We start from the raw sequence: 15,979 nt of genomic DNA, 5'->3' as shown, positions 1-15,979 counted from the left end.
GTAGTTCATGTTTAGGAGGTCATCATTTCATCCTAGCCACTAGCACAAAATAAGATTGCTTATGTAATTTTTTTTAAATAAGTTTTTTATTGTGAAAAATACTGTACAGAGGAGTTACAGTTACATGAGCAAGATAATGAGTAGGTTTCTTACCAAGCATTGTTGCCTCCTCCTTTGTTTTTTCCCTACCATCCCTTCCCTCCCACCTCCTCAGCTATAAATTGTAATGTTCATTTTTCAAGATAGTGTCTTGTACATCTCATTGTTGCAATGGGTCAACCTGTATCCCTATTTAAACAATTTGTTTTTTCCCTTCCCCTCCCCAAATTATACCAACATCAAATACAGTGAAAACAGAGGTTATACCATGGGGGAGGGACATACAAAGTAACAAAAAAATCACATGGTACCTTATAAATACATTAGAAACAATAGCAAGAAAGAAAAAAACACTTGTGTCCCTATCTTGAGGTTCATTTCGCTTAACATCATCTTATCTGATGGTTTGTGCTTGTCCCAGACATATACTAGCTATTGCAAATAAGGGAAGCCATGGGACCTATGTTTCTTGGGGCTTGGCTTACTTCACTTAATATTAATGGATGGAATGAGAGTTGAATTTTTGTGACTTGTTTACCTTTTTCTCTTTTTTCCCCCCCTTGATTCTAGGGTGGGTATATGGCTGCCAAGGTCCAGAAATTGGATGAACAGTTTCGATCAGATGCTGCTAAGCAAAAGGATGAGACTTCATCTGAGATTTTTAGTGGAGTTGCCATTTATGTTAATGGATATACAGGTTGAGTACATTTTGCTTATTAGGTACCCTAATTTGGAATATATGTTTTTAGGACTGAGGAATTTTTTTGAACTTCTCTATGTTATATATAGAAATGACTTTAAAATGGTAAAATTAGAACTTTGCTTAGGTACTCTTTCATTCTTTTTTCTCATCCACCCTACCTTTAATTTTTATCAAAGCATATTGTTTATAAATTAAATGAGCTTGGTGCAAGTGGCTTATGCCTGTAATCCTAGCTACTCAAGAGGCTGAGATCAGAGGATTTGGTTCAAAGCTAGCCCAGGCAGACGAATCCAAGAAACTCTTAACTCCAACTTACAAGCAAAAAGCACAAGTGGAAGTATGTCTGAAGTGGTAGAACACCAGAAAGTTAAATGAAATGGGATACTAGTCACTCTTGGCTATAGTTCAAGGTACTTAGAAGGTAGAGATCAGGGGGATCACAGTTCCAGACCAGGCTGAGCTAAAGTTCAACAGACCTTATGTCAGCCAGTAGCTGGGCATGGTAGAACACACCTGGCATCTCAGCTACTTGGGAGAATGAGGTTAGAAGAATCAAAGTTCCAGGCCAGTCTGGGCAGAAAAATCAACTGGACTTCATCTGAACAGAAGAAAGCTGGAAATGATGTGGCACAGTCCTGTCATTCCAGAGACAGTGGGAAATGGAAAATGAGAGGATCTTGGTCCTGGCCAAAAACAAGACCCTCTCTTAAGAAGTAACCAGAGTGGAAACAGGTACTTGGTGCATACCTGTAATTCTAGCTCACATTGGGAGGATTTGAGCAAAAAGTTCATGAGATCTCATCTTAACAACAAAAAATGGGCGCAGTGACATGTGCCTGTTAATCCCAGTTATGTGGGAAGCATAAACAGGATGTTGTCCAAGCTGGCCTGGGCAAAAGTTGAGATTACAGTATTTGAAAAATGATAGAATCAAAAAGAGCTGACTATACAGCTCAGTGACATAGAGTTTGCCTAGGAAGGGCAAGGCCCTGAGTTCAAGCCCCAGTACAAAAAAAGAAAAAGAAGAAACCATAACAAGCTGATAGTGGTGCCTTTTGCCTGCCTATAAATCTAGCCACTCAGGAGAATCAGAGTGAGGCTGCTAGGGCAGACAAATTTGAGACATAGTTATCTCCAATTAACGAGCCAACTCAGCAAGAGTGTTTTTCTAGTGGGTACAAAGCTCTGAGTTAAAACTCATATACAGAAAAAAATATAGTAAATGAGTTTTAAAATTAAAAAATAGAAAGCTATACATTTTGATTGAACAGCTAATCTGGAGCTCATTGTATGTGTGTGGGTTGAGACTTATGAGCTGCACTTTGGGAGGATCTAATAGGGTCATTTCATTGGGAAATCTCCAACTATGATTATCTATGACTACTTTTGTGGATAAGTAGGTTGTATGCTTGTGATTTACCGGAGAAGAATGTTTTGCTTTTCTTGCCTGGAGAAAGATATAAATAGCTCTAAACATTTTGGTTGTCAAGGGGGTACGGAAAGGGTTAGAATTCTCACAGTTAAGGGAGTAGAGATTTACTTAATCTCATTGTTTCTTCATCTCCTTCCCTACAAGTGTTGCCTGTGGTCTTTGAGTCTACTATCTGGAAAGGATTGGGTAATTTGTCCTCTGTATGGTATAGGAAGATAACTGGAAATTGTAATTTACATCTATAGAGTTTCAGCTACAAACTTAACCATATTAAGATTGAAACCCCACCAGCTTTGGGAGGTACCCAGTATATCCATTTTATGAATTTTTGTTGATTTTACTGGCACCAAGTAACCTCTTTGTGGGTTTCCTTGGCCAGCTTAGATTTATTTTTTCCAATCTATAAAGTCAGCACTTGTTTATTGGTTATCAGATTTTACTCCTAACATTTTTATTTTCTTTGTTTTTCTAATGATGGTTGCAAATATTTGTGTCAATCAGTATCATTTTCTCTTCTTAGCTGGGTGATAGCGTGCTTATCTTTAATTTTTCTGTTCACATATAACTTCCCCTTGTTTGTCTTCATACTGATTTAGATGATTTCATGTGCTTCTTTGGGGCTATAACTTATGTATGTCTGTCTACATCCTAGTACTTATTAGACTTTGTGATAGTTACCTATTACTAGATAAGAACAGGAACTACATGGTTTTCAATAGTTGCCACTGCTTATCATCTGATCCTAACCAGTCCAGATACATTAGCTGAATTAAATATTAGTGAATTAATGTATTCACCCAGCTCACTGAGGGTAGACCATGTTGGGTGCAATTAAAAGTTTTGTTAGGCAGTATTGATAATAATTTTAATCTTAGAATTTATCTTAGAGTATATGCTGTTAGACATCTATAATGCATGTAGGTATATATTGGCAAATTTAAGGCTCATAGACTCATATGTGCTATTAAGAGATTAAAAAATAAACATTGGTTGCTATATTAACTGATTGTGAAGTTCCTTAATTCTTGAGAACACTCTAGTTCACATAAAAGTAAGCAGAGGAAAGTCTTTGTGAAAGAGAGAAATCACCTCCTTGATTGAGAATATGCAATTCCTTTTTGTGTGACTTGTAAGATAGTTTCTATTTGAATTTATTATCCCCTTCAGGATAGTGATAATTATCTGTTTTTAAATTTTTCTCACTAGTTTTGTGCTACATAGTAACTACAGAATTCTGTTAAGCTGAAATTTATAGTGATATACAAATAGTGGTAAGACAAAATTACTGTTTTTAGCAAAAATTTCAGATTCAGTGAATACTTTGTAACTTTATAGAAGAATTAACCACTTCTATGCCATGAGTCAACAAAAGAATAGTACTTTAGGCAGAGCATTAAATCCTAACAGGAAGCTAAGACAAGAGGCTCTTGTGGTCCAGGCCAGTCTGGGCTGCATAGTAGGTAAAAAGGGGGAAAAAAAGAACATTTATAGAGTTGTGGTAAGACAAGTGAGGAATTGTGTTCTGTTTCGTAGCCAAGTTTCCTGCAGATTTTCTTAATTTATTTAGGGCTCCCAAATACTACCACCTATACCTCTTCACAAGCCCTAATCTAGGTAGTTCAGTAACTTGAGCTTATAATATCCCTTTCTACCAGCCAATGCTCTTTTCTCTTTTTCTCCTAAATAGGTTAACTTTCCTTATTAAGGGTGATTTTATCTCTCATCCTATTTTTTATTAAACTTAAAAAACTAATGGTATTTATGTAAGTAGATATAAGAAATAATCGACACAGGTGTTGTGAACCCGTTACCATTTTTCCTCAATGGTAACATTTTGTAGAATAGAGGACTATAGGAAATTAACACTGATGCGTCAAGGTACAGGACATTTCTAATATTTTCATTGCCCCTCGCTTTGTTCTCAGCTTTCTTTTAACTCTTGGGCACCACTAGTAGTGTTTATTTCTGATTTTGTTATTTCAAAACTGTTGTATAAATAAGACATACAGTATGTAATGATTGAGGGTTGCTTTTTTTTAACAGCATTTCTTTTTATCATATCACTACTAGTTTTTTTCCTTCTTAAAGTCAGGTTGTAATTCATAGTATGGATGTGCCACAATTTGTTAATTAAACTTTGCCAATTAGAGAATATATAGCTTATTTCCTTTTTTGCTATGTGAGTGCACACAGTAGATTACATGGTAATTGCATCTTTAGTTTTTGTATCTGACAAACTTTGCTAAAGAGATTATGGTTTTTTTTTTTATATAATTCCACCAGTGATCTATCAGTGATCTACTTTGTTTTCATCCTTGTTAGCATTTAATGTTCTTTATCCATTTTAGTAGGTGTGAAGTAATAGTCCATTGTGGTTTCAGTTGCTCCACTTCACCAGTATTGGTAAGACTAGGTTTTAATTTTTTTTGATGTACTGTAGTATTTCCCTCTTGTATTTGCATTTATTTCTTGTTTACCATAACCAGTAGCTGAGAGAAACAATTTTAAAACAGGAAAGATTCATTTTTGGCTCCTGATTTAGAGGTTTAGTTTGTGTTCAACAAGGTAGAAACAACATGTTGGAAGGGTATGGTGGAGAAAAGCTGCGCGTAATCTCCTGGAGAACAGGAAGCCAAAGAGAGAGCTATAAGAAACTGGGCAAAATGTAACTCCTGGGGACATAGCCCTTGTGATCTATTTCTAGCTAGGTCCTAACTCCTAGTTTCCAAAACCTCCCAAAATATCCTCACTATTCACACTTAATTCATACTCAAATTCATACTCAAATTTCAGTGGTTAATAGTGGTGAACAGCGTTTAACGTATTATTTGATGAAATAGTTATTTGATGAAATAGTTGCTCGTGTTTTTGTTTTGTTATATTTTCTAAGTGGGTTGTTTGAAGCTTTTTGTTTGTTTGAGAGCCTTGTTGTTGTTTGGGGCTTGGGTGTTGTCCCTGAGCTTGTTATGCTCAAGGCTAGCACACTACCAATTAAGCTACAGCTCTACTTCCAGCTTTTTGTAGTTTATTGAAGATAAGAGTCTCATAGATTCTCCTTGTTGGATTGGCTTCAAACTGTGATTCTCAGATTTCAGTCTCCTGAGTAGCTAGGATTACAGATGTGAGTCACCAGCACCTGGCTTGTACCCTTCTTTTGTTATGTTTGTCTGGTAAATATTTTCTGTAAATTGTAGCTTGTCCCTCATCTTCTAGGTGTAGGTTTTTTTTTTTTGTAGAGAGAATTTTTACAATTTGAATGAATATAATTTATCCATCTTTTTATGAATATTTTCAAACCTAAAGTCTTCTAAGTTCTATATCCCAGAGATCTTCCCTGTATTTTTTCCCTAAGGTTTTTATGGTTTTATGTTTATATTACCCATTTTCGTGATATTGTTTTGTTTCTTAATACCATTTACTATAGACCCCTCTTCCTTTTTTTTTTTTAATAACTTTGCCAAAAATCATTTGGACATATTTGAATGAGTCTTGTCTCTGAGTTTTTTTTACTGTGTCCCATTGATGGATATGTCTATTCCTTCACCTGCATTACACTGTGTAAATTACTATTCTATAGTACTTTTTTTTTTGCTCAGTTGTGGGGCTTGAACTCAGGGCTTGGGCACTGTCCCTGAGCTCTTCAGCTCAAGGTGAACGCTCTACTGCTTGGCCACTTCTGGTTTTTCTAGTGGTTTACTGGAGATAAGAGTCTTACGGACTTTCCTGCCCGGGCTTGCTTTGAACCATGATCCTCAGATCTCAGCCACCTGAGTAGCTAGTATTACAGGCGTGAGCCACTGGCTTCTGTAGTACTTTTTGTATATCAGAAATACTCTTCTCATTACTTCTTTGTCAATATTGGTTTAGCTGTGTTAGGGCCTGTGTCTTTCCATATAAATTTTAGAATAAATGTTAAAATCCTATTCTCTCTCTCTCTCCATATATATATGTGTGTACACATGTATATATGCATGTATGTTATACATATATGCAGAGTGTACATATATACATGTGTATACATATATATGTATTACTGTCTTTAAATAGCTATACAAAGGAGTTTCAATTACACATATTAGTTTATGAGCACAATGCTGTATTTTTTTTTTTCTGGTAAACTCAGTCACCTTTGGAGATCCTGAACCTCATTTAAATGGTCCTTACTAAGATGTCAGTGGTAATCTGAAGGTATGATTTTGTAGGTTAGAATATTGTAGTTTTTGTATTATAACTTATTTAAAAGTAATAAGAAGGATGTATAATGGGGATTATAGGGTTGTTAATTGTATTTGCTAACTATTTGACTTGGTCCAATCTGTTTACATTGATAAGGCTAGTGTATACCACTGTGGAAAAATGAAATGACTTAAGATATCTGAAGGCTCCTTTAGCTCTGACACTTGGGTGTGACTGCAGGATTTGGAAGATACTTCTTCAGGCTACTTCTGTTTTGATTTTCTGTTATTTTTTCATTACATCAGGATATTGAGTGAAAGCATACTGAGGGATGGGCAACCCATCATCATATTTGTAGGAGAGACTGGAGATTAAAAAAATTTATAATTTGAGTTGAGAGTAACATCAGCCCTGATGCTTTTTGTTCCTTCCTGCTGGGGGATAAGATGGTAATAACACTACTGATAACATTATAATACCTTAATAGGTGACATAATCTTACTATCTGCACAAGGTACTTACTTTCCTTAGTAATTTGTAATTTTAGACTTATTTAATCCCCATAGCAGTCCTATTGAGTCACATATGTTAACCTCTGGTTTACTTATGCAGAATATGACACTCTGAGAAATTAAGCAACTTACGTGAGGTTCATACAGTTAACAAGTTGACAACTAGGATTTGAAACTAGTCAGTTTTGCCTTGTATCTATCCCCTACTAATTTGACTTAGAATATCTATTTTGTGAATGAACTGGTCTTTCGAAAAAGTATTGTTACTCCTTGTACTTTTTTTAGGTGGGTAAACTTCAGGTAAGAGCCTTTGATACACTTGGATACACTGAGGATATTAATGAATTCAATAACTATTTACTAAGCTGCTTTGTGTGAGGAACATATAAGGTAAGCATATGCTCACTGGAGGAACATATGTTCAGGGAATTTGACAATAAACAAGTAAACAGAAAATAATTTCAGCTTTTCAATACCAGGAAGAAAAGTAATGTGTAGTAGATTGTATGACAAGACAATGTATCACATAGTGCTTAATGTTACATAGATTTCATGGTTTTGGAACCTGTCTTCCAGACATCTTTGGAGGGTATTGAATGTAAAAAAAACATACAAACGTACAGTTATTTATATTCTTTTAACCTTATAAAACTGTGCAACTAACATAAAAAAATAAAAAATATCCATGTATGCTTTACTACTAAAGAAATAGACTTGAGAGAAATATATACTATTTGAAAATGTTTTAGAAATCAAAATAAAGGTAGTTGACAACTACTATACATACTAGGCTTTTTAGTTGATAAAAGTGATTCCTGGCTGTAATCTACAGCATACTATTAACAGTTCTGGTTTTATTTGGAAGTCAGAGCTACCAAGTAACATTCTATGTTTGTTTTTCATTTTTTTGTGTGTTGTTTTTTGGTCTGGTCATGGGGCCTGAACTCTGGGCCTGGGAGCTGTTCCTCAGCTCTTCAGCTCAAGGCTAGCACTCTACCACTTGAGCCATAGCACCACTTCCGGCTTTTTTTTTCTGTTTATGTGGTGCTGAGGAGTCGAACCCAGGGCCTCATGCATGCAAGGCAAGCGCACTACCACTGAGCCAACTTCCTGGCCCTGTTTGTTTTTCTTATGATGCAGAGCAGGAACATCATGTCATACACATTATTTGAGAGGAATTCTAATATTCTAATTTGTAGTAACAGCAGTTTTCATATCAAGTGCTTCCTATGTGCCAGACTTATTTCATTGCTACAGCTTTACTTATTGAAGAAAGAGGAGCCCAAATGAATTAAGTAATGACTATAATCAGACAACTAAAAGCTGGTAAAGCCAAGATTAAACCTAGGTCTGTCTAATACATTAGTTTATGTGAACTTTAACTAAATTGGTGTTCTTGGTCCACACTGAAGAATTTGCAAAAACATTAAAACTTGAATTAATTCTCTTCATCTAGTGAAAAGGACAATGAACTTTCTAGGCTTTCCAGTTCCAAATTTCTAGGATGGATTTAAGACTTAGATTTCAAAGAGTAGTAGGTGATAGACAAGTACTTTATGAATATATGCAAAGTTAATGTATTCCTGACACATCTTAATAATTAGAGGACAATTATGTTTGATTGTAATTATTAAATAGAATTAGTTCAGGATAATTATATATTGACTTTATAAGTTGCTTTTTAGATTTTTTGTGCTCTATTGGATTTGGTATTTCTGTTCATATATTATCTAATCTTCAGTAATTTTTATTGTTGTGTTTTGATTTTTGTTTTTGAGACAGGATCTTACTATGTAGCACAGACTAGCCTTCCACTGTGATCCTAATGCTGGAATTAAGAGATGTGTGCTATTATTCCTGGCTCATTTTTGTGAGATGATCCATGTTCCTTAATTGTGAGGAAAAAACTAGATTCCTGCTTGTCTAGCTATTTAGTTTCCACCATTTTACATTAAATCCTTGTGATATTATAGTTTAGTTTTTGTGATCCTTAACCTCTAAAATCCTTTCATTATGAGCTTTGAATGTATTTTATTCAAAACTATTATATTTTCAATTTATTTTGTTTCAGTTTCCAATTTAGTGGTTACTGATGGCTTAATGTTAACTCAATGTTTAAAGCACTGTGAATGGGGGTAGTCTCAATTTTAAGTACAAAATTCACACTGAATTTGGGTTATATTTTTATCAGTTCCATTTCAAATTGAGTTCAATAAAATTTTACAAAATTAATTTTACCTTTCTAATGTTTTTAATGAGGCTACCAGAAAATTTTAAATTAAGCATGTGGCTTGTGTTGTGATGCACATATTTCTTTTGCATAGCTCTAGTTTTTGTAATCAATAACGTTAAATGAATTCTATACTATAAGATTTACCAAGGGCTGAGAATGTGGCTTAGTGGTAAGAATGCTTGCCTAACATGCATGAAGCCTTATACCATATAAACAGACAAAGCCAGAAGTGGTGCTGTGGCTCAAGTGGTTGAGTGCTAGCCTTGAACAAAAGAAGCTCAGGGGCAGTGCCCAGGCCCTGAGTTCAAGCCCCAGGACTGGCCAAAAAAAAAAAAAAAGCCAAGAATTAGACAAACTTCTATAGGTGGCACAAGGGGTTTCTACTAAAGAGTAAAACAACGTGATTAGTAGTCTTACTAAAAAATATTTATTTAAACCCTTAGACCTATATTGCTTGGGCTTGAAGAAAATCTATTGTTGAATAATAAGGTACAAATAAGGCTCCTGTGGATGCTTTCTCTCCTGAGTACGATTGTTGATGGGGGAGGTATGATTTAGAGCACTCATTAGGATGAAAGGTAACAAAAGCATGAAAGTGTTTAAAAAATAATTGGTTTAATGTGATCCTAGAAATGTAGATCATAACATAACTTCAGTGGATCACATTTTGTTCATGGAAAGTAGAAAGCATGTTGATTTTTTAAAAAAACTTTCACAAGTTTAAGATTGTACCTGTAGTTTTATTTAGAATATGAAACAAACTAGAAAAGAAGTGTTTCTTAGTCAAATTTATTTTGTACTTTTTTGCCCTTGATATAATTTTATACTGATATAATTTTATACTCTCATCCTTATAAACTATTTGATGAATTTCCTAAATATTTTCTTAAATAAAAATTGAAATTAAGGGGGGCTGGGAAGGTGGCTCAGTGGTAGAGCGCTTGCCTTGCATGCCTGAGGCCCTGGGTTCGATTCCTCAGCACCACATAAGCAAAAAGAAAAAAGCTGGAAGTGGCGCTGTGGCTCAAGTAGTAGAACGCTATCCTTGAGCTGGAGAGCTAAGGGACAGCGCTCAGCGCCCAGGCCCAGAGTTCAGGCCCCACGACCGGACCCCCCCCCCAAAAAAAATTGAAATTAAGCTTAATTATTAAGAACAGAGTCTACTACTAAGTTTACTTATAAGGTTGAATAATCGCTTATTGTTTTGTTTTGGTACCATGCCTGGACCTTCAACTCAGGATTTGGGTGTTATCCATGAGCTTTTGTGCTCAAGGCTAGTGCTCTGCTGTACTACTTGAGCCACAGTTTCACTTCTGGCTTTTTTGATGGCTAAACTGGGGATAGGAATCTCACAGACTTTCTTGCCTGGGCTGGCTTTGAACAGTGATTCTTAGATCTGAGCCTCCTGAGAAACTAGGATTACTAGCTATGAGCTACCTTATATTATCTTGAAGAAGTTAGTGGATTAAGTTGTTTGGAAACTCCATACACATTATTATTTTTCTTTTTTTTTAAAATAGGCTATACGTGGTAAAATTTTCTTTTTTCTTTTTTTAATTTTATACTATCTTATGTTTCTATTAAACGTACATACTTATCATTAAGCATGATACTGTACATACATATACTACACACATATACTTAAGTATAATACTATATATATTCACAATACTGTAAATGTATATATAGTATACAATATCACATACAGTATTGTACTTTTTAATCTTTTTTATGTCTTTTATTGAAAAAATAATGTACAGAGGGGGTTCAGTTAAATGAGTTAAGGTAATAGTACTTTTCTTATCAAGCTCTTTTTTATTTTTTTTGCAGGTCGTGGGGCTTGAACTCTCTAGGGCTGGGTGTTGCCCTTCAGTTCTTGTGCTCAATGTTAGCACTCTACCCTTTGAGCCACCACTGCTGTACTTCTTCAAACCTTAATCCTCAGATCTCAGCTTCCTGAGGAGCTAGAATTACAGGCATAAACCACCAGTGCCCAGCTGATTCATTTTATTTTTTTGTTACTGGGTCTTAAATTTAGGTCTTCTGGTTCTTACTAGTGTTTTTACCCACAGCTGGCCCTTTACCACTTGCACCAGTAATTCCAGTTCCAGCTTTTATGTTTGTTAATTGGAGATAAGTCTTGAGGAAAGGATTTGTCTGCCCTAGCTTTCTTTGAATCTCAATCCTCAGATCTCAGTCTAAGTACTTGAATATAGGCATGAGCTACCGTATACCAACTGGTTATTTTGAAGACTTGTTTCTTCTGCTGTCTCTGGCAGCTGGGAAAAAGGACACATTATTTCAACACTTGGATTTGCCTCTCAGCTTGTTCTATGGCAATGTAGCCAAGGAGAAAGTGATCCAGTGGTGGTTGTTAAATTAGCCTTAAGGGATTTAGGGATTAACCATTTAATAATCTGCTTCCTTGTATGTAAAACCTTACTTTAATATTGGTTTCACAGATCCTTCTGCTGAGGAATTGAGAAAGTTAATGATGCTGCATGGAGGTCAATATCATGTGTATTACTCCAGATCCAAAACAACTCACATTATTGCCACAAATCTTCCTAATGCCAAAATCAAAGAATTGAAGGGGGAGAAAGTAATTCGACCAGAATGGATTGTGGAAAGGTAAGTTTAGATTAAGTTAATAAAATCCTTGAAAATTGGAATATGCATGCAGGGTTTTGTTTTGTTTTTTTTGCTAGGCTTGGGCTTAAACTCAGAACCTTTTACTCTTTCTCAACTTCCATGCTTTTGGCTGGCACTCTACCACCGAAACTAGTTCTCCAGTTAGCATTTTGCTGGTTACTTGGAGATGGAGTCTTGTGGACTTCGTGCCCAAACTGCCATTGAACATAATCTTCTCTATAGCCTCTTGAGTAGCTAGGATTATAGGGGTCAGCCACCAGTGCTCAGATGGTTTTTGTCTTTCAAAAGAGGCCCTATTTCCTTAAAGGTCACCATTTTCCAGTAACACCAAGATGATGATCAAGCCTTTAACACAAGGGACTTTTGGGGAACACTCCAGATCCAAACAATAGCATAATACACACTGCCAAGTAGTAAGGAAGATGACTGAAGCAAATAGCAGGAATCAGTATAGGAAGCAGATTACCAAGCATGTAACTGCAACAAATGTTTATGAATTTTTTAGGAGTTGCATTCTGTGTACTTAAGAAATACCATTGAACAAAACAAAAGATCCCTTCAAAAACTTGGAAAAAATTATATTAAGTGAAGTAAGCCAGGCCCAAAAAAACATAGGTCCCATGGTTTCCCCTATTTGCAATATCTAGTATATGTATGAGTCAAGCGAAAAAGGTCAGATAATGTGAGGTCAGGAAAATGAACCCTTAGATATGTATTTTAATGTTTTTTTCTTTCATGCATGTGTTTCTAAAGCATTTATAAGATTATCTCTTTGTTGCTTTGTATGTCCCTCCCCTGCTTTCACTATATTTGATGTCAGTATAACTTGTGGAGGAGATGGGGAAAAACCAGTTGTTTAAGGATACAGGTGGACCTGTTGCAACAATGAGAAGTACAAAATGTCATGTCAAAACCAGCTTTACAATGTCGGTGTGGGGGGGGAGGGGGGTATGGTTGGGTGGAGGGGGAGGGGGTAGGCTGGGAAGGGATATGAAGGGTAAACCAAAGGAGGAGGGTGCAATGCTTGGTAAGAAATGTACGCATTATCCTGCCCATGTAATTGTAGCCCCTCTGTACAGTATGTTCACAAATAAAATTAAAAAAAAACAAAAAAGATCCCTTCAATACCTGTGGAGCTTACCTTGTTGGAGAGACAGGCAATAATTAACATATGAGTAAACAATATCTCAGGATTTTTTGCTTGTTTCTCATATAGGGGTTTGAATTCAGGACTTTGTGCAATTCCTCATCTGGCTTGCTCAGTGGCACTCAACCACTTGAGCCACATCTCTGGCCTACTTTTTTTGCTGGTTGTTTTAGAAATGGAGTCTCACAACCAGGTCCTAGTGGCTCATACCTGTAGTTCTAGTTACTCAGGATATTGAAATTAGAGGATCCCAGTTCAAAGCCAGCCCAGACAGGAAAGCTTGTGAGACTCATCTCCAATTAACCATCCAAAAACTTCGAGTGAAGCTGTGACTCAAAAGTGGTTGAGCTAACCTTGAGCAAAAAAGTTCAGCGACAGTGCCCAGGTCATGACTTCAAGCTCCACAACTGACACACAGAAAAGGGAATGAAATCTCATAGACTTTTCCAAGTGGACTGGATTTAAACTTGAATCCTTTAAAATCTCATTTTGCTGAGTTGCTATGATTATAGGTGTAAGTCACTGGCACTCAATCATCTCATATTTTTTATTACATATTATGTACAATATGTATTTTTTTCTTTAAATCATAGCATGAAAATACATCAAGATAATACAAACATGAATTTCTGGCAGTAGGGCAAAAAGGGAGAGTGGTTTGCATTATTAACTTTTTTGTTTTCTAGTTTTGGGGCTTGAACTCAGGGCCTGGGCACTGTCCTTGAGCTTCTTTTGCTCCAGGCTAGCACTCTACCACTTAAGCCACAGCACCACTTCTGTCTTTGTCTGTTTATGTGGTGCTGAGGAATCAAACCTAGGGCTTCATACATGGTAGGCAAGCACTCTACCACTAAGCCTCATTCCCAGCCTATTTTTTTGTTGTATTTGTTGTTGTTGTTGCTAGTCTTGTGCTAGGGATTGAACCCAGTAAGCTGTGCATGCTAGACAAAAGGTCTACTTCTTATACCCCAATTTCTCTTTTTCTTTAATTAGCTACTTTTATTTTTGTGGGGTTGGACCTGGAGCTTGAACTCAGGGTTTAGGCACTGTCCTTGAGCTTTTTTGCTCAAGACTAGCACTCTGCCACTTGAGACACAGCTTCACTTCAGGTTTGTTTGATAGTTAAATGGAGATAGTCCTGTGGACTTTCTTGCTCGGTCTGGCTTCAAACTGTGACATTCTCATCTCAGCTTCCTGAGTAGCTAGGCTTATTAGGCATGAGCCACCAGTGACTGGCAAAATCAGTCCTTTCTTTAGAGATAAGATCTTGCTGTGTAGCTAAAGCTACACAGTGGTTGTGATCTACTTCTGTATCCTTAGTATAAGGATTACTAGCATGTAAAACTGTACCAGTTTCTATCAGTTTATGTTTTTGCAAAAAACTTTTTTTGGGGGTCGGATCGTGGGGCCTGAACTCTGGGCCTGGGAACTATCCCTCAGCTCTTCAGCTCAAGGGTAGTGCTCTACCACTTGAGCCATAGCGCCACTTCTGGCTTTTTTCTTTTTGCTTATGTGGTGCTGAGGAATCGAACCCAGGGCCTCACGCATGCGAGGCAAGCGCTCTACCACTGAGCCATCTTCCCAGCCCCTGTTTCTGCAAATTTTAACCTAATGGCTTCTGCTTATTAGAGAAGTTTTCTACTGCATAAAGCACATCCCTGCCCTTTTATGCTTTCGCTATTTTTCAAATAGGGTAGCATTCCACCCCCTCCCCCGTAGGACAGCCCGGACCTTGATACTCCTGTATTTCCGTGTAGCTGGGACAACAGATCTGTGGAGATCTTTTTTATTTGTTGAGAGGGAGTCTTGAAAACTTTTTTTCTTGAGAAGTCTGGTCCTGAACAGTGATTCTCCTTAGCCTCCCAAGTGGCTATTATATATATGAATTACTGTGCCCAGCTAATTATTAGTCATTGCCAATCACATTGTGTTTTCTTGGTTGTTGGTTTGCAAATGATAAAATGTAAATTGATAGTGGTCATTTATTTTGACTTTGTAAATTTACTGTATAGAATTTGGAACCTTGACGGGGTGCTGGTGGCTCATGCCTGTAATCCTAGGTACTCAGGAGGCTGAGATCTTAGGATCATGGTTTAAAGCCAGCCTGGGCAGGAAAGTCTATGAGACTCTTACCTCCAATTAACCACCAGAAAACTGGAAATGGTGCTTTGGTTCCAAGTGGTACAGCTCTAGCCTTGAGCTGAGAGCTCAGGGACAGTGCTCAGACACAGAATTCAAGCCCCATGGCTGACAAGAATAATAATAATTTGAAACCTTGGTAATGAGCCAAAATTAAGTGACTCATAGTTTGAAGTGATACATATAGCATATATGACAGATTACTTGATTTGTAAGAGATAAAAGAATACTAATGTAATACAAAGCATAGACAGTAATCAATATAGGAGAGCATGGACAGATTTTATAGTGGGATGCTTGTGACACAAACTAAAATTATGTTTCTAAGACAGTGTATAAGGTTTTTGTCTTAAGTCTAGCTTTCTCTGATTCTGACACTTCCATAGATGTAATATTCTTGCTCAGTCCTATGCAATACATAGAGCCACAGTGAGAAGTAGCATTGTAGTGGAAAAGACTTTCAACTCATATCCAGATTAGCACTTGTGTCTCTTATCTCTACAGTCAGTATTTAGAAACTTTATTCAGTCCTTTATTTGTAAAAGAAGGCTAATATGTAAAATTAAATCCTTACAATAATGTAATAAGAACATAGATACTTGACCCTAACTTTTTTAACAGCTGACATTGTGCCTATAATTTGGATTAGATAAAGTTACCAGCATAGAATCTCAGGATTGAACAATGTTGACTTCATAGAAAGCTACAAGATGAGAGGTAAACAGAAGGGAAGCTATTACTTTAGCCTTAACAATTCATCATTTTTACATGGTATTCTAAATTCTAAAGAGAAATCTCTACATCACCTTTCCCTGCTTCAGCTCCTCTGACTGGCTGACAGAAAACTAATGTTTCTGATTAAAAATAAACCAGAGGTGATGGCCAC

The 15,979-nt window shown here is 36.5% G+C and overlaps 1 protein-coding gene across 2 annotated transcripts in view; it reads left to right on the top strand.

Annotated features, from left to right (window-relative positions):
* Rev1 (REV1 DNA directed polymerase) overlaps window positions 1-15,979 on the top strand; it is a 72,653-nt gene that overhangs the window by 19,546 nt on the left and 37,128 nt on the right. For both annotated transcript variants that reach the window (XM_069988524.1, XM_069988523.1), the window contains exons 3-4: window positions 670-796; window positions 11,618-11,786. In XM_069988524.1, coding sequence (XP_069844625.1) covers window positions 670-796; window positions 11,618-11,786 — 296 coding nt within the window. The remainder of the gene's footprint in view (window positions 1-669; window positions 797-11,617; window positions 11,787-15,979) is intronic.

Source organism: Dipodomys merriami, unplaced genomic scaffold (genome assembly GCF_024711535.1).
Source record: "Dipodomys merriami isolate MVZ:Mamm:240054 unplaced genomic scaffold, mDipMer1.0.p SCAF_36, whole genome shotgun sequence".
In the NCBI taxonomy this organism is placed as follows: Eukaryota; Metazoa; Chordata; class Mammalia; order Rodentia; family Heteromyidae; genus Dipodomys; species Dipodomys merriami.
This window is presented reverse-complemented; position numbering and strand designations above follow the sequence as displayed.